Here is an 18,696-nt window from a genome sequence, read left to right on the forward strand (position 1 = left end):
GAGAATGATTTAGATGATCAATATTAGCTGTTATGGGCCCCACATGTTTTTCAAAATTTATCCGTTGAACAATATTGCTGCGGTTTTGGCGGGAACCGCAGCAATATTGTCATTTTCTATTTTTTATTTCTTTTTACGTGTTATATTGCTGCGTATAGGTAAAACCGCAACAATATCAGCGCAGCAAATAGCATTTATTCTACTAGTGAATCCATACTAGAGTTCAACTCAATCCTAGATAAAAAAGACTACTGACTAATCACGACAAAAAGAGCAATAGGCATAATGGAAAACATATTAAAATAATAGTAAAGAGAATATGAAAGAATAAAACTTGATTGAATTGAAGATGAATATGAAAAAGCTTGAATCTTGAATCTCCAAAGTAACAAAAGAGAATAAACTAAGGTATAAAACTAGAGAGGAAAAATAACGTGATATTGAAAAATGAGTAATAGATGTCCTCCTCTAATTAGAAAACCTCCAATATATAATTCTAACTCCTAATACTAGTAGGGAACCAAATTACAAGATAAGGAAGCCAAATAAATCATTAAATGGCCGAAATTATCAGAACCGCGTGCGCATAAGAAGTTTCTGGCAGACTCAGCCAACTTTCGAAGCCATAACTCTCAAAATACAACTCGTCTTGGGTCGTGCGACCTATCATTTGAAAGCCCTTCAAGCCTACTTTCTAATGCCTTTGGAATCAACCCAATATCAGCATCGAGTCAGAAGTTATGGATAAAAGAGTGAAAATGACTCAATATCTACAATTCTATCAATGAGTTCCAACTCCAATTGAGCTCCAATTTGCACTCAAATGCACTCAAAATGATATTTATCAATGTAGTTTGCTTGCAATTGCTCCTAAGTACTCAAGCTTGTCCAATAATATTCCAATTTTGTTCTCGATACTTGAAATTCATCAAAGAATAGCAAAAATACATAAGAGGAGTAATAGTTCGCAGATTAAGTAAAAGCATACGATTATGAACTATAATGCACCTAAATGCTCCTAGAATGTAACCTAAATGCAACTAAAATCTATATAAAAATACAACACATCAAACTCATTCAAGCTAAACCATTGCTTGTCCTCAAGCAATTAGACATAAGACAACCTATACTATGGGATTACGATAGGACCAAGCACATAATTAAGAACACGAGAGATACAATTACTACACGAACCAAGCATCGAAACATTCTCAAACAAAGCAGCATAGCACGTCATGTAATGTAATTGGAGAATCAATATCATCAATACAAGCCATTGGAGAATCAATATCATCAATATAAGCCATTGGAGAATTGCATTGGAAATCCTATAACATCATACTCTAAAAATCAAAATACGGACGAAAGTCATCCATTGTTGTTTCACGTCTTCCACATAAGCTGGAAAAAAAATGAGCTCAACGAAAGTTTCTTTCTTTTGGGTGTTAATGGGGGTTCGAAAAAAAGGAGGAAGATGAAACATGTAACAGTGGTTCTGGTAACTACCTCAACTCTTCTTGAAGCGCCTATCTTTCTCTCTCTTGGATTCTAATTTTTACGATTTTAGGGTTCTGTTAAGTTTAGTTCAGATAATTCCGTTAGTTAATTACTTTAATTGCTTTAATTTCGTATATTTTGAGTTTCGTGATTGGAATTTTTGAAGCTTAGAAATTAGGGTTTTGAGCTGATCTTGTGATTTTGTTCCATAAAAATTAGTGATTAAGTTGAGATTATTTTGGCGAGTTAGTAAGTTGATTATCTATTTAATTGGTTTCGTAACTTTGTTATGTTATGATTAATTGATTATAGTGTGGATGAATTATTGTGGAATTAATTCTGGATGATTATTGCAAATTTGCAATTGTGGAATGTGTTGTGGAATTGGAGTTATCATTAGGATTGTATGGGTATGGATTTTCCTTAAAGGTGGAATTTTTGGAAAGATCTTACAAATGTACCAATAATTCAACTTTTAAGAGGTAAATAATATACATAAATCATAGATACCTAAGGGAATATGACTTTGTTCGCTTAAACTTATTTTTGCTGAATTTAACTTGTATTCACTTAATTGGACTTATATTCGATGCACTTATCATGATTTTTGTTTAACTTAGGCTCCGTTTGGTAGGGTGTAAAATATTTTCCATGAAAATGAGTTTTCCTTTTCCTCTTAATTTTCGTCGTTTAGTTTGGTAAGGGGTGTAAAACAAGTTTTCCATCAAGGGAGATCTAGGTGAAAACACATTTTTCTCCCTCTTAATTAGCAACCATTTTACTCTCCTCTTATCAATCCTCTCCCTTCACCTTCCATTTTTCTCTTTTTCATAACTTTTTTACATTGAACCAAACAAAGAAAAATTAGCTTTGCATTTGAATTTTCCATTGTAAAATGTTTTACATGAAAAATCATTTTACATTGAAAATGTTTTACATCCAACCAAACGGAGCCTTAAACTTATTGTTGTTTAACTTTTCTTAATTTTGCTGAACTGGAAACTAATTTTATTGTTGCTAAACCTACTATTATTTTTTGCTGAACTTAATTTATTATAGTTAGCTTATTGCTGAATTCAACTTACTTTGGCTGGACTGAACTACGTTTGCCGAACTTTACACAATCTTGTTGAAACTTATACAACTTATGCTCTAAGAGAATGCAATCTTGGGGACTTTCTTCCTTTGCACTTATATAGAGTATAACTATAAGATTGGTCTCAAACAATGTTATAGGTGTTCTCGCTTTCAGAATCTTGTGTCTGTCCTCGTACAAAATGGGTATTGAGAACTACCATGTGCTTGAGCTTGAGCTTGTTGATGAAGGTTCATTGGAAGGGTCTAACAATGGAAGGAGAAATATACTAGCCAAGTAAATCTCCTCTTTCATTTAATTTTTCCATTAAGGTAATAATTTTTGTTCCTCATTAAAAATGTTGGGTCTATGGAATTCAGATTGTTGCTATGAAGTTTATTATGAAAAATGGGAAGATTTTAGACAGGAGATTGAGGTAATCCCTGCTCTTTAAACAGGAGATGTGTCTTGTCCCTTGTTTTTCTACTCTTTCCGACCAACTTCTTTTCTGTGACATGCTCATATTGAGTCATAGAGTTGAGCAGGAAATTGAGTTCACTGCTACAAAGTATATGCTTTCACCTTGACATGGCTTGAGAGAAGGATACGTTGGTTTGTTAAAATTTAAGTTGAGATGGGGAGGACTGTTGGCTCGTAAACAATTTTGTGCCAGTGGACTTCATGAACATCTTATGTGCTTGTTGCGAGATAGCTTTCTTGGTCATTCCCAATTAGAAGATCGGGTACAGGATCCACCGGGGATGTCTCCTGTTGGAGACACTTGGAGTTACATGGGCAGTTTCATGTCTGAGTTATTGCGTTTCAAGTGGAGCTGAAACTTTTTGACAGTTGATGCTCGATAATACGTATTTCAAGTGGATTTGTAATTTGGTATCTGGTGCTCATCTGAAGCTGCTTAAATCTTGGGGTGGGCCTGGTGGGGGAAGTGGATTGAGGGATAATATCGCTGCAGTGATTGATTTTTTAGCTTTCCCTTTTGTTGCCATTGAAAATTCCCTTGGTTTTCCATCAGCCACTGCATCCATGAATAGTGATTTCCTTCTAAATGTCAGCTCACCTGGTGCAAACATATGTTGGGAGGACAGAGACATTACAAAAGAAGTTAAAGAGGAAATAAAATCGGAGAGAGGGAGGACAAACATTTGAGGTGCCTGCCGATTGAAGAATAACTTCGCTGAGGTGCATTTGGCTCCAAGGTCAAGGGTGAATGGTGCTATGATGTCTGGATTGATTTTACCAGGGTGATATTAAGGTGCAGCTGTGACCTGGGTGCTAAGGCTAGGCCTGCCTTGCGCTTTGGGCTCCATAAACCCTGTGGCATCAGTGCAACTTGTGCCTTCTGTGACTTTCAAACATATACTTGCATGTCACTAGAACACTTGAACAAAATATGTCCGTGCTATGCGCTGTTAGAGGCTCACAGCGATTGAATATGTTTTGGCAGAACATACTTGAAGTTGAGAAATATTTCTCTTTTTTATTTTTATTTTGTCTACCATAATGACTGCTTATTTGTTTGAAAGTTTCAAAATTACTTTCCGATACATAAAGATAAGACCTCATCAGCTAGTTAAAGTTCTGAGTCATTGAAGTTGAGTCTGCATCTGTCCTGTAGAGTAGTATCTAACTGTTGCAGTTAGCTGGAGACGTTATTGTTTCATGAATGTACTTCACAGGGTTTCTACGAGTACATTGAGAGGGAAAATATACTGATGCGGTTGAAGGAGTTTCTCACTTCTTATGATCCTTCTCTACGTGCAAAGGCTTGCAATGCTGTAGGCAACATGTGCTGGCACAGCTCTTACTTTTATGATTCATTGGTAGGTTATGTACTGTAATCTTTCCTCTTTGGTCATATCAAGATTTTAAGGACCAACTTGTATGTTTTTCTAAAAGGTTTCTTTTGGCTCTTTAAGTTTGGTTGATTATAATTTTATAAAATTCCCTTAATTCATTTACAATTGAATTATGTGCTAATGTGTTCTTTTTATTTGATTTGTAGGCAAGGCATGGTCTCATCAATCTTCTCATTGACCAATGCACCGATTCAGATAAGCATACAAAGAAATTCGCCTGTGTTGCAGTAAGATTTGTTATGGAAGGCTAGTGAAGGGGAAACTCAATCCGTGTCTAAGTAACATAGGTATGAAGAACTTATAAGGTCAATATGTCATCTGACAAATCTGCTGCTTTCACCTGAGGACAATATAACAAAACTAAATGCCGCAGGTGCACCAAGTAATCTTGCTCGCCATTCCAACAAGCTTTGTGACGCTATTGTGTCTACTGGTGCTATTCAGGTTAGATGCAAATAGACTTTGGATATGATCATGCTTGTTTACTTGGTCTGTTGTCCAAAAAACACCATACTCATAGACTATCATAGCCGCTTAGTATCGCATTTTAAACAATGTAATATGGATCTGTTCATTTCAATTGGAAGGTATCAAATGTTGAAGCTATGGCGAGCATATATCTTAAGCAAAACATGTAAAAAGCTAATAGTCACCAATATTGGTTATAGATGGTTTAACAGGAGAAGAGCTCATGTATTGTTATGGCTAGAAGTATTTCATATTTTGGCAAGTTTTTTATATCACTTGTTCCATGATCACTGACTTCTTTATTATCCAAATTTGTATGTGATCAAGCAGGTGCTACTTAAGGTCATCTATGAGTGCTCGAAGCTATCCTCGAACTCTTCAAGAATTAATGAGTCTCCTTTAGAAAACGCGCTCTTTGCTTTGGCGATGTGAACACGCAAAGGGGTAGATGAGGGTGTGCAAGGAGCCCAACATCACAGGGTCCCCAAAATTATAAATTCCCCAAAATATATTATTTTGAAAATTTTACTTCATATTTGAAGAAATCACCCTTGTTTCCCACTCCTAATAAATTTGTCAATGATTTATCTTTGGATTTTCAACTTTCCATCTTTAGAACTCTAACCTTCCATTTTTATTTTCTATAAATTAAGGGGTACAGTTTTCATGTTAGAACCAGGGCCCCAAAATCTTCAAGACGGCCATGTGTGCACGCCATCCACCACCTTGCAGGAATATCATACGTTCGGCAGAGTTATTCCAAGTGATACCGCAGCTTCAGCAATTTCCTGAATCAATTGTGGCCAAGTATGTTCATATCATATATAGTTCAGCTGGTGGAGCTTGAAACTTGCCATTTACATAGAACTAGTAGCTTCTTTTTTTGGGTAGCCTATTATAGGTCAAATGTACATCTAATATCATTTGAGGTTTGGTGAGCTTTTATGCATAATCACCATATCCTCCTACATGGAAACATCTTAATTCCAAATTCACATGCATGCAATTAGCAGCATCATTAGCAGGATGATGCCAAACAAAAGAATCAATAAAGAGTTGAATTTGCCTAAGAAAAGCATTTGTTCTCTTTTGCATTAATTTCTAAGTTTTTGTTAATAATAAAACTCCACTCTTTATACTAATCCCATTTATCGGGTTAAGGCTTTGTTTGGCAATAGCGTTTTAGGTAGAAGGTAGCGGTTGGACAAGGTCAAAACGTTACCTAAGAAAATTATGAGTATTTGGTGAGGTAGCGATTCTATTAGCGGGTAGCGATTGGAGTGGTTTACAGTAATAGAATGTTAATACAAGTAATGTTTGAGATTTATAGGTAGCGGTTAGCTAATAAACACTATATAATGAATGTCATTTATTGTATTTTACAATCTCAACAGCTACTTTTGTCATACACTCCTAATTAAACAATTACTTTAAATGCTAATCTTTAATAACTACTAGTAGACAGCTAGCAGTAACCCTTAACAACTACAACTACTGCAACAACTACCAGCTATTATAGAATCGCTAGTTTTGCCAAACATAACCTAAATCTACTGACTACTGATACAATTTATTCTATCTTAATATGAATGTTTTGGCTAGGATTTTCTTTTATTACTATAAATTAATTCATCGATGGAGATTAGTGCGATGTTGCAGCAGATTCCAGGTCTACTATAATCATTTCAATCAAATCCAATTTTAGTAGCGAACCACAAAGGATATAAAATAGGCATACATATTTGTCAATTCTTATCTACAACAATCATGGTTTGACCAGGCCCAAAATTGGTCCCATAAGTCCACTTGGTCTTGCCCAAAATAGAGGGTTTTGGCACGAAAAAGCTGGCCCAAGACTTTTTCCAGCCCGAGGCTTTCGCCCGAAACAAACCCATTTTTTGGGCCTAATTCGGCCCGGCCCATAGTCACCTCTGTATAAACTGTCAAAGAATTTGTTCAATCGAACTTGAAAACAGTCCCGACAACATTGATTTCAATTGTGAACCCAACTACTATTCGCTGATTTCGAGTTCAAAACCAGTGCAATGATGTTTATTAGAACAAAACACTCATTTTTTATTTGTCACGCCTAAACAATATGTTTATAATTTATTTATTAATATTATTATTAAAAAAATATATATATTGTTTAGGACCGATTACATAGCCTTTATAATAACACAAATTAATAAAAATAGACGATCTTTTACAAGACCAATCGTTATAATAATTGATTTTGGTGGAAAACTGTCGTATCCTAATTCCCACATCACCACTGAATTCTAGGCTACAGCTTTTGGCACTCCTCATTGCTGTTCAATTGTTATTGTGAAGCATTATTCTGATCTTCAAATCATCATAAAAGTCCAAAAACGAGAAAAAGAATTGTAGTTAATCAATTAATTAATTGGCGGTTCTCCACCAGCCTTTGTTGCATTATTTTTACGACCCATATTAATCTTTTACATCGTTGTCGTCGGTGGTGATCCTCGGTGTGAGTTGGAGGTAGCGATTGGTGGTTAGTGATTTTAAGTGGTGGTAGAGAGAGTTGTAAAAACAGTCAAGAGTACAATGGTACATTTACATGGTAATTGGGACGATGAATAGAAGTTCAGGAGCTTAAAATCTAAAAGCTTAAATTTCACTTTCATTAAAAATCACAATCATATCAATGGGGGAATAAAAACCATTTGTTTCATTATTATATGTCATATTTTTCTTTTCATGTCAACTTAACTATAATTTGGTCTAATGGAAGGTGGGAACAATTCATAATTGGTTGTTGAAATGTTCAATTTTTTTTCTTTTTGGCGGGGTAAGTTGAGTAGTATAGATATGTATAATATTGACCTTGATTGATTTTTGCAACTATATTATAAGCCTAAATATAAATAATGATTTGTGACAAAATGAAATGTCAAAATAACTAGGGTAGACAAAATGATGGAAGTTTGATAAGAGGGTGAAGAAGGTGCACTACTAAAAAAGAATCCTCCATCTCCTCCTTCAGTATAGCCTCCTTCTCCTGGGGGATTGTAAGCACCTCCAGTGCCATACATGCCGCCAGGGACCGCGCCGTAGCCGCCACCACTAGGAACTAATCCACCACCGCTGCTAATGCCACTACCTCTTGATCCAGGATTTGCTATGCCTCTGCATTCATCATATATACTCATGTTAAAAAAGCATAATTTAAATGACCACTAGTAATGAGCAATGTATATATCACCTAGGTTGCACATTGACGAATATGTGAACGGGTACAGATTTGAGTACGGAGACAGAAAACAATAAGATTTTGAAATTTTAGGAATGGGTACGCATACCCATAAAGGATACATATCGTATCGGGTACGAGCATCTGACCTAAAAGAAGTACCCGTGCAGCCGTGTATATATCAACACAAACAAATTTAAGGATTAATTAGTTGTTAGTTGATCATGCAAAACGTTGAACATAAATGACTTGCAATGCTATCTAATTTAAACAATTCTAAAGGTAACTCATTTGTTTTTTTTGGCAACAAGGAGACAAAATATGCGTAGATAGCATTTAATAAACGATAATGTATATGAGATTTGAATACACATTATGGTTATCACAAGTTTCACTGATGAGCATTATTGGCTCGTGAATTATTTTGGGGTTGGACTACCAAATAATGAATCTATTGAAAACCTAAGAAGCTCATGAACATGATTGAAATATTTATTTATTACTTTATTTTACATACTATCCTATAAATTCTTACTTGCCATTAGTAAAAATTTGTTTGATGCAAGTGAGAACTCAACATAAGTAGGAAAGACTTATTAGCTATAAAAATGTTTTAACATAAATAATGAGTATTTAGTTGATTACAATTTTTATAATAAAGTTGAGTTTTAAAGAAAGTTAAACCTAAAGATTCAAGCTTGAAAAAGCTCGAGATTCAACTCGAGCTCGAATTATATGTGTTATGAGCCATGTAAAAATCAGTAATCCCTTGACAGTTGACACTACTACAAATCTTTAGCAATTAAGATAAAAGTTAAACTAAATTCTATTTGTCTTAATTTCTGCATAAAAATGAAATCAGGACTTATATTATGAAACGGAGGGAGTATAATTTACAACGATTGATTATATATATGTTTAACTGTTGAGATGTCATTATATAGAAGAGAAAACTAAGTCGACAACTTGTACAAAAAAAGGGTAAGGTAATGAATGATATCTGTAAAATCCTAAACAAGTGCATGAGAATTATTGAGTGAGGCATTTCCTGATTTTCAGTGAATTTTCTTTAGCATGGTATTGGTAGTTGATAGTGAAACTTTAGCAATTTTGACTTACAAACCAATCTCGGCCAATCATCTCTGCCAGATTTGAGGATAAAGTTCTTTCCATGTTAGCATTCCATGTGAAAAAGTGTTCTATTTATCCCCTGTACAACTTTTTTTTTTCTTTAGTACTATAACTATACTAGATAAAGGAAATGTGTTAGGGTGTCAGGTGTGTTTATCCCTCAGATTTAAATCCAAACTTCAGACTGTACCACATCAATTTTCCACTAATTTTTACCTACTTTTTACTTTTCAAACTCACTCCAGACTCATTCCAGTTTTATATATTATCTCTCAGACTCCATCCATACTATCTACCAAAAATTTAACATATGGCAGATTTTTACAAAGAAAAAAATAAAAGACACATGGCAGATTTTTGGTGGCCTAGAAAGTATGGGTCCCATATCAATAGTCTTGGGTAGAGTCTTGATTATCCAAACCCATCTCAAGACTATCCCCATTATATTTGATGAATATCCCTGAGTCTTTGCCAAGACTATCAAAAATTTCTTGTAAGACTTTGCTCCAGACTAGCGTTAAACATACCCTTATGTTTGTCAAAAGATAACACATGTTTGTCTCGCTCGTTTAGGGTGGATTCATTATCATTTTTTATTTTCAATTTTTAGTTCTTATGAAATGATCCGCTAACGGACGCTCTAGGACGCTCTAGGACGCTAGATACAAAATATATTGTTCTACTTAATTACTCATATTTATATAAAATAATAGAATAATATATAATTTCAATGCAAAGCATTTAATGTTTCTCAATAGGAAAGGGAAAAACATTTAATTCCAATGCAGAACATTTAAATGCATTGTATTTGAATTATACAATATTATATTATTTCATATAAATATGAGTAATTGAATACAACAATATATTTTTTACTAACACCTCGGGCGTCCGTTAGCTTTTGCCTTTATGAAAACATAAAAACAAAAAATCAAAAAAAGTAAGTTTTATTTTTTAGTTGTTAGTTTTCGAAATTATCATTTTTTTTTTTTTTTGAATAGATCATCTTTATATAAGTTTGATTAATTCTATTTTCTCTATGATAAGACATGACATTTGACTTTTAAATACGAAAAATTGAAAACCACAATGATACCAAACTAGGTTCCTCAGCGTTCAAAACGCGAAATATGTTATCCGTTCGGGACAGCACTGCGAGGTGGGTAGTTTATCTGGGGCGGATGCCTCCATGCTTAAAATTATCAAATATTACGTTTTATATTCTGCAAATTACATTTCGCGAAAACAAAATAATACATAAAGAAAAGAAAAGCAGTTGTTAACATTATGGACAAATGACAAAATGATTTTCCCTACATTTCAAGCACTTCATAAATATTGAAGAATAAGACTTCCCTGGATTGCGAAATAACAATAAGTATTGATTAAATATCTGTTTTTTTGCATGAAAAAAGAATCTATTTTTGATTTTCATGCAAAGTGTCCCTACAATCGTCTACAACTCTTTTGTATCATGTTATCAATTAATTAAGTATTGCATTATTATGTAGAAAAAGGGCACACATAGAGAATTGTGTAGGACAAGACTCAGGAAAAATATCTACAAAGTTTGAAGAAAAAGACCCCAGAATATATGCACAAGAACATGGGTGAGAGAGATGACTCATTAGGTGCATGGTATTGGCAGCAATGAAATCCTGACTAATACGTACAACGGTCCAATTATAAGTGTGGTGTATAAAAGCCAAATTTTGTGATGTTAGTTGTTATAAAATAAAATAAAAGTTGGTCTGGTAAGAGACCATTTATTTTTAATTTAAAATTAGGTACGGCTCGAGTCTAATATTAAGAAGAGAATATGTCACCTTTTTAAATATTGTAATTAGTTTAATCTATTTAGGGACTACTGTAATCTATTTCGTGACCAGTTTAATCGATTCAGCTAGTTTAATTTATTTAGTGACTAGTTTAATCCGTTTCGTAAGACTATCGAGTTTTTTTTTTTTTTTTGAATTTGTCTGTTATAGTTCGAGAATCAAGAAAACGGAGAGAGGAGAAGAGAAAGGATACCTAGAATAGTGATAGGTTAGAGTGAAATGGAATGGGTTTGTTAGAAAAATTCATTATTGGGTTTGTCTAGTTTTATGTTAAAATTAGACCGCCTATTCTAATAATTTATGATAAAATAATTAACAGGAGACCATTTAAAATACTAAAATTAGCATTTAATTGTTTTAAAATTTTATCCTCTCATTATAAGATTGTATGATAATTATGAGTTACGCGACTACATCATCTCAACCTCCTCAACATACTATTTAACTATATTTAAAGTAAAATGCATTCATTAAATACATATTTGCTATATATGTAAAATAAAAAGAGAAGGAACAAAAAATTACCTTCGTCAGATGATTATTTCTATATCATATACTGACAACAAATATATAAATCGAATGTTGAAGCTATGATATATAGTGCACAACATATCTAAGCGTATATCACAATTGTGATACATGTATATAGTGATATGCATATAAGAACATCATTGCTATACATGTATATAATGATATGGATATAAGAACATCACATCAGCAATTATGTAGCTTTATCACATAAGACGAGAGAGCGATCACATATAATGTTGCTAGGGTTCCATCATAAAATCAATAATTAGTAATAGGTGAAATAACCCATTAAACTGTATGTCAGTCATTCTCTCTCTAATTCTTCAATGTACGACAAACTGTTCCTAACTCACATGTACGTTATACTCTTAACGTAGCCAGAAAGAAAGATAAGGATTAAAGAAACATACCCATTAGGATTAGGGAGCAAGACGCCAGCGTTGAGAGTGAGTTGGTCAATATAAGCAGCAGATTTAGGCTCCATACTTGATGCCAAAGTATATTGAGGATTTACACCATCACCTGATGGTACAAAGAAGGCTCCATTAATCATTAAATCACCTTCTGTTCTCCAATTCCAGCTCTCCCACTCTTGTCCATCTGCATCCAACCTTCTTGTAACCTACATTACCATTTACCAATCCTTACATTATTCACACATAAATTTACCAAAATTTTCAATCACTTTGATTTCTTTTCTTTTTAGGCAATAATAATGTTATCTTGATGTAATTTCCAAGATTTTGGTGTTAATTTTCCATGTAAGATATTCAAAGTTATAACTTGATAGTGAAATTTGATGGCAAAATCTTGTACTCATATGTTTTATGTGTAGCTAGATTTACCTTTTGAACTTTCGGGTATAATATATAATTTGATGTTAATTGATTTGATGCAATATTGGTTTAGTATAATATTGACCAAATAAAAGCAAAAAATTATTTATAATATATGTCACTAAATCTAGTAAGAATCTTATCAAAATTAAAAGTGCTTTACTAAAGGAAAGCAACGTTTGAGCTACTTGCATTATGATCTCTTGTGTACATGTGAATGGCTCATTGCACTCTAAAACAACACAATAAGTAAAATTGAAACATACTTCCTCCGTAACACAAATAATGCAACAATTGAATATTTTATACCTCACAAAGTAATACCCAATTGTCGCATACTTTCTGTTACGGAGGAAGTACAAGTGATTGAAACGGCCAAAGATTGCATTCTACCTCTTTGGCATTTGGATTGGGTGGTGCAATGTATCGATTTCCTTGACTATTGATGGTAGGCCTAGAACTACCACCCACCGCGTACTCAACCCAACTCGAATAATCATTGTTCACAACATGGAAATAGCCAAATCGACATCTAGGCATCCTTTGATTCAAGGCTTCACCAAATCGGTTGAATGCCACAGTGATTTGCATCCCACGATCCGCGATATAATCATCACTATGTCCTAATAACATTACCTTATCATGATGAGAGAAGTGATTGTTTGATATTGTTATAGCAGTTGATCCCACGGTACAATCAATTAGGCCATCCGCACAATTAGACAATGTGCAATGGTCTACCCAAATGTTACTAGATGAAAATATGTGTAACCCATCACCATCTGAATTAGCAGGATAACAATGATGTATGTTGATGTTATGTATTATCACATTAGTAACATGCTCTATTGAGATGCACCCTCCACCAATTATTTCAACATGAGCACCACGTCCATCAATGGTCTTATAGCTTGTGACCACTAGTGGTTTTTTGAGCTTTATTAGCATGTTACTAGCAAATATAATCCAAATAGGCCCCGGTTGGCTCACGGCGTCTCGTAGGGTCCCTGGTTTAGGCTTGTGTGGGTCCGGGTCCGACGAGTCAGTGACCACATAGATAGGACCACCTTTACCTCCAAGGGCTTGGTAGCCAAACCCAATTGCACAATCAGCTAAATGTTGCCTATTTGCAGCCCAATTAGGGTCACATTTCCAACAATCATCTATTGGATTACCACTTACACAAGAAAATTGGTCCTTTTCTTGTATGCTTTCTAGGGTTTGCCTTCTTGACAGAGAAACATTAACTCTCCTGCAAGAAAACCATACAACAAGTCTCTACCTTAATAATTCTTCAAAAAAAAAAAAAAAAAATACTACCCATTAAAAACTAAGAAATACACAGATGAAATTTGACGAAAAATAAGTCATTTTGTTAGAGATATGAGATATAATCAGTATCGGAAAATATATGTATATAATCATAGATTATTCACTAAATAATATCTTAACATAAGTATATTATTCTCTTAATAATATCAATATGGAAAATATATCATACATATATTTTCCGATTATATCTCATATCTCCAACACATTTAGATTGTAAAATTGCATAATGAGGTATGCCCATATGAAAATTCACCTCAAAACAGAGGAAAACAGAACTGAGAAAACTAATAACAGATTTTTTTTAAAAGATTTTTCATCAACAATTCATAGTAGTGAAAGAATAATAATAAGGGACATTATATTATAAGTGAAAGAATAATTATATTATAGGTGAAAGAACATACATACATAAAATGCCTAAAAAGGGATGAATGAGGTAAAAGATTGTATCTTTATGAACCCAAAGTAGAAAAACAAGTTGAAAAAAAATCCATGTACAATATTCTAGCTTTACTAAACCTCAAAATCTTACACCAAAACCACAAAAAAAGGTAGATAACATGAATAACAATTGATAAAAAAGAAATGAGAGTTTCTTACCTGTGTAATTCTTGAACAACATGTTCTGGATTAGGATGTTCATGAGGAAGAAGAGTAAGATTAAATGAAGAAGAATAAGAAAGAAAGTTGAAGAAGCAAGAAAACATGAAAATGACAATAACATGAATAATGTGGGTTCTAATGTGAAGTATAGTAGCCATTTTTAGTAGCTGTAAAAGTTGCAAAAAATACAGAAAAATTTTAGAGAAAGAAAGTAGAAATGGGTGTTATATATTAAGAATAAGTAACATGATAATGTTTATGATAATAATTGAATTAATGTGTGAAAGCAGTTTGTGAAAAATTAGTTACTTTGTTGGAAGGTTTTTTGATTATTTCAATGAGAAGAAAGGAAGAAAAGAAGTGATATTATGAGAGAGAGAAAGAGAGAGATTGAGAGGAAGAAGAGGCGGGAAACAAGGAATCACCCGCCATTGTTATTGCTCTATACTCTCTAGTCTCTCTCTACGTTGCTTCATCGTATTGTTTAAAAGGAAATGCGGCGGCGGCGGGCTATACGTTGCTTTGTTGTTGATGTCTTCAATGAAATTGTCTCTCTAGAAAACAATAAACAACTAGTTGTTGGACTCGAACGATGCGATGGGTTATTGGATGGCTAACGGGTGGTGTTGGTTACAGACTGACAGGGCGAACTCAGGATTCAAAAGTTTACGGAGTTAAGGATATTTAAAGCAATTTTACAAAAAAAATATATATTTATTTATCCCACTTAGGTAAGAGTAGAGGTGGGCATGAGCCCGGCCAGCACGCGGGCCGGCCCGGGCCAGCACGAGCCCGCTCGAGGCCCGGCCCGGCCCGTTGTCCTCTACGTGGGCCGCGGGCCTGTCACGGTCAAGAAACTTTACTTCCGGCCCGCACCGACACGAGCCTGCGTGGGCCGATCCGGGGGCCGAACGCTTGTTTTCTTTGTTTTTTACCCTAAAACTGTCAAAAATACAACATAAAACATGGGCCGGACTGCGGGCACGTGGGCCTGGGCCGGGCAGTGGACAAAATTTTAAAAGTTCAAGCCTGGCCGGCCACGGCCCACCACTCATGGGCATGGACCCGGCCCGGCCCGGCATTTACTCGAGCCCGCGGGCCGAGCCCGTGAACAGGCCCGACCCATGCCCACCTCTAGGTAAGAGCATGGATATGATGGATTTTTCTAACATATGCAACAATGAGGTAAAAAATATCAAAAATTTTATATAAAATATCATTATACAAAAAGTTTTCATTTCAAAATCCAACCAAATTAAAAAAATCTTACATAATTATCTCTATATTAAGTATCTTTCTTTATATATTATTTCAAAATAGAATCTTGTTGTATAATAATATCTTATATAGGATTTTTAGTACTCTTAACTAGAGATGGCAATGGATAATCATGGATCCGATCCAGACCGACTAGGACCCGACCCATTTATAAGGGCTCAGGTCCATAAATTTTAGGCCTAATGGGTTCGGGTTGGGTCTGGGTACCGAAGAACATGGGCCAGGTCTGGGTTCGACCTCACGTATGCTAGACCCAGACCCAACCTGCAGACGCATTTACATATTAGAAATTTTTTTTTGCATAAACATTAAGATTTTATGAATTGTGATTTTGTGAACTCGTTAATGTTTTAACTCCATCTAAGACTTGTAACTTTGTAAGTTGTAACATTTTAATATTTTATGAGTTAATTTTTAATATTTTGTTTAGATAATGCTTTAACCATGGATACATGACCTATATATATTAGGGCGGCAATTTTTAATTACATATATTCAAAAATATAATGAAAACTTAAAATTAAGAAGGATCCATTTAGGGCCCAGTTAGGACCCGTGGACCCGCTAGACCTAGCGGATCTGGGTCTCGGTCTGAAAAATCTAGATCCAACGGATCTGGACGCGGGTCTGAGACTGTAAAAAATAATTCGGCCTGTGGACCCGATCCAGACCCGCCTCATTGCTATCCCTACTATTCACCTATATCTTGTGGCATAGGTTAGAAAGATCCTTATATAATATAATAGTCAGTTTAATAAAATATATGGAAGACAAAGTTGGCTATAGGGATCGAGCCCCTGCCATTCCCCCTTTCTAGCTTCGCCCCTGATTGCTGATAAAGTGACAAATTGAAATTATGAAATTAGTGATAGAAATAATCCTTTGAGTTTTTTTTTCTTCTTCTTAAATTGTCATAAAAGTCTTCCATTAGGTTAATTTATTCTAAAAACAAAGGCTTGTCAAGGAGTTGCAAGCGTGGTTATTAACCAATTTAGGGCGTGTTCAACACAAGCTTTTTAAGTAGCTTTTAGTATCTTGACTAGGTCAAAATACTAATTAAGAAAAATAGTAGTGTTTGGCAAAGTAGTGGTGGAAGTAGCTTTTAGTGTTACAAGTAGTGTTTAAGGAGTGTTTGTGAAAAGCTACAATTTGTAGCTTTTGGGGTAGCTTTAGTGGTGCATAAATTATATATTAAAGTTTTGTTTAAGTTTTTAATTAATTATCTGTAAACATCTACTTTGACAGCTTCTTTTACCGAACATCAATATCTTATACCGCTACTTGGACAGCTTACAGCTGACAGCTACACACCAACCACTAACAGCTAACAGTTACTCTAACAACTAAAAACTACTACTACAGCTATTGTTGTCGAACACGCCCTTAGTAGGTTATATAATTGTTTTATAATAACAATAATAAAGTTGGGACATATAGTATAAGATAATCAATAATTGCAACTCAAAGATACAATTAGGACTAATGATGTCAATTTTTTTCTTATCTTTTACTCCCCCCGTCCCATATTATGAAAGTAGATATCGAGACGAACTTAACAACATTCTACATAACTATGTCTTTTTGTATATATTAATGAGAATATTTGATCAAATATTTTAAAGTTTGACCTTAAAAGAGAAACAAACACTATATTTAATACGGGGGAATAGTAAGAAGTTGCGGGTCCAAACCTCAACCAATCCACTTAGATTATGGGCTTGAATGATGGATTTTAGAAGTTTTTTGTGCAATTTGCCACTTGTAGTATTAAATATCGAACTTTGTTTTCAAAAACATATTGGTACAAGAGCTCGTTTCTGAAATCACGGTAAAGTGACCTCAACATGCAAAACAATGTAATAATCGTTAAACAATCTTAATCCATCATTTCAACTTTTTTTTTTTGTACTAATATCATTGTAATAATTTTTTGATTGCAATTACTTTTTGGTGATAATATCATTGCAATTTATGTTTTCACATAATGTAATTAGCGTTAAACAATCTACATCTACCATGTGATTTGATCCACAATAAACCAAAATCAATCAGATCCAATAATTTTCTCCCGTGTAGACGGAATATTAGTATTTGTAATGAGAAAATGATACAAATATATAAGGAATACACTTTTATGGACTATCTCAAGAAATATTTTAAATCATAGTACTAGCTTGTAAATATAAAATTATCAACTTTGGCATATATTATTGTAGGAATATAGATCAAAACTTTTTCTGAAAAGTGGAAAAAAAAAAGAGTAAGAAAGAAGATTAGATATTCCAAATTGCAAAAAGTTTTCTTCATATGCTCTAATTAAGCTTTTGGATTTAATGTGGGAATCAAATATTCTTTGCATTGTAAATTGGATCACAATTTCTTCCAATTCCTTTATCTTTGGATAAGCCATTATCTTTCTAAACTGTCTTAATCAAATTTAAAGCCCTTTTCACTTTAGACTTGGTCCAAAAGTAGCTGATATTTTAGGACTTTTATTGTCACTAGTCCAGCCCAAAGTTTTTAAAGGGCTTAGATTTTTTTCTTGAGGTCCGTCAAAAAACGTTTTAACTCTTGGAAGACTTTTTCATGGAGAGTTGACTGAAATCATCATTGTCGAAATTGGCACAGATAATTTGAATGGCAAAAGGTCACAACTCTTCTGCTGCCTCGGCCGATATGGATATTTTAATGTATATTTTGTTACATAAATTTGTTTTCTTTGATTCATAAAGATTTCTCCTTTAGAAAAGGATGTCTTAACATTTCTTATGTACCAAAAATAAAATAAAAAATTAAATTATTGTGATGTAGAACTAATGAGAAATTGAACTTGTTTTAGCTATCATTAGTTAATAACTCATATGACAAGTAAACTTGAGATCATTTTTGAAACGTACTTGGAATTTGTTCACATTAACATTTCTTTTCGTTTCCTATTAATAAAGTATTAATGGTCAAATTTACATGTTTTAGAACGTAAAATAATAAGCGTTGTAACTGAAAAACAAAGGAA

At 33.9% G+C, this 18,696-nt stretch overlaps 1 protein-coding gene and 1 non-coding gene across 8 annotated transcripts; one reads left to right on the plus strand and one right to left on the minus strand.

Moving 5' to 3' along the window:
• Nucleotides 1–974: 974 nt before the first annotated feature.
• LOC104898189 (uncharacterized) lies at nt 975–5,895 on the plus strand. 7 transcript variants are annotated; one of them, XR_007276515.2, is made up of 6 exons: nt 982–1,498; nt 2,734–2,869; nt 2,953–4,413; nt 4,596–4,736; nt 4,823–4,893; nt 5,248–5,895. It is a non-coding gene; the product is annotated as an uncharacterized LOC104898189 (transcript). The 7 variants fall into 7 exon arrangements; XR_007276514.2 differs by having other exon boundaries at nt 995–1,498; nt 2,734–4,049; nt 4,270–4,413; XR_007276517.2 differs by having other exon boundaries at nt 1,065–1,498; nt 2,734–3,008; nt 4,270–4,413.
• A 1,858-nt stretch (nt 5,896–7,753) lies between these two features.
• On the minus strand, nt 7,754–15,055 carry LOC104898190 (probable pectate lyase 5). Its single transcript, XM_010685229.4, has 4 exons — nt 14,403–15,055; nt 12,864–13,722; nt 12,045–12,256; nt 7,754–8,070 (listed from the first exon to the last, which is right to left on the minus strand). The coding sequence occupies exons 1-4, from the start codon at nt 14,561–14,563 to the stop codon at nt 7,791–7,793; spliced, it is 1,512 nt and encodes a 503-aa protein (XP_010683531.2). The 5' UTR covers nt 14,564–15,055; the 3' UTR covers nt 7,754–7,790.
• Between the last annotated feature and the right edge of the window lie 3,641 nt (nt 15,056–18,696).

The sequence above is a fragment of the Beta vulgaris genome, chromosome 7, assembly GCF_026745355.1.
Source record: "Beta vulgaris subsp. vulgaris cultivar EL10 chromosome 7, EL10.2, whole genome shotgun sequence".
Classification (NCBI taxonomy): domain Eukaryota; kingdom Viridiplantae; phylum Streptophyta; class Magnoliopsida; order Caryophyllales; family Amaranthaceae; genus Beta; species Beta vulgaris.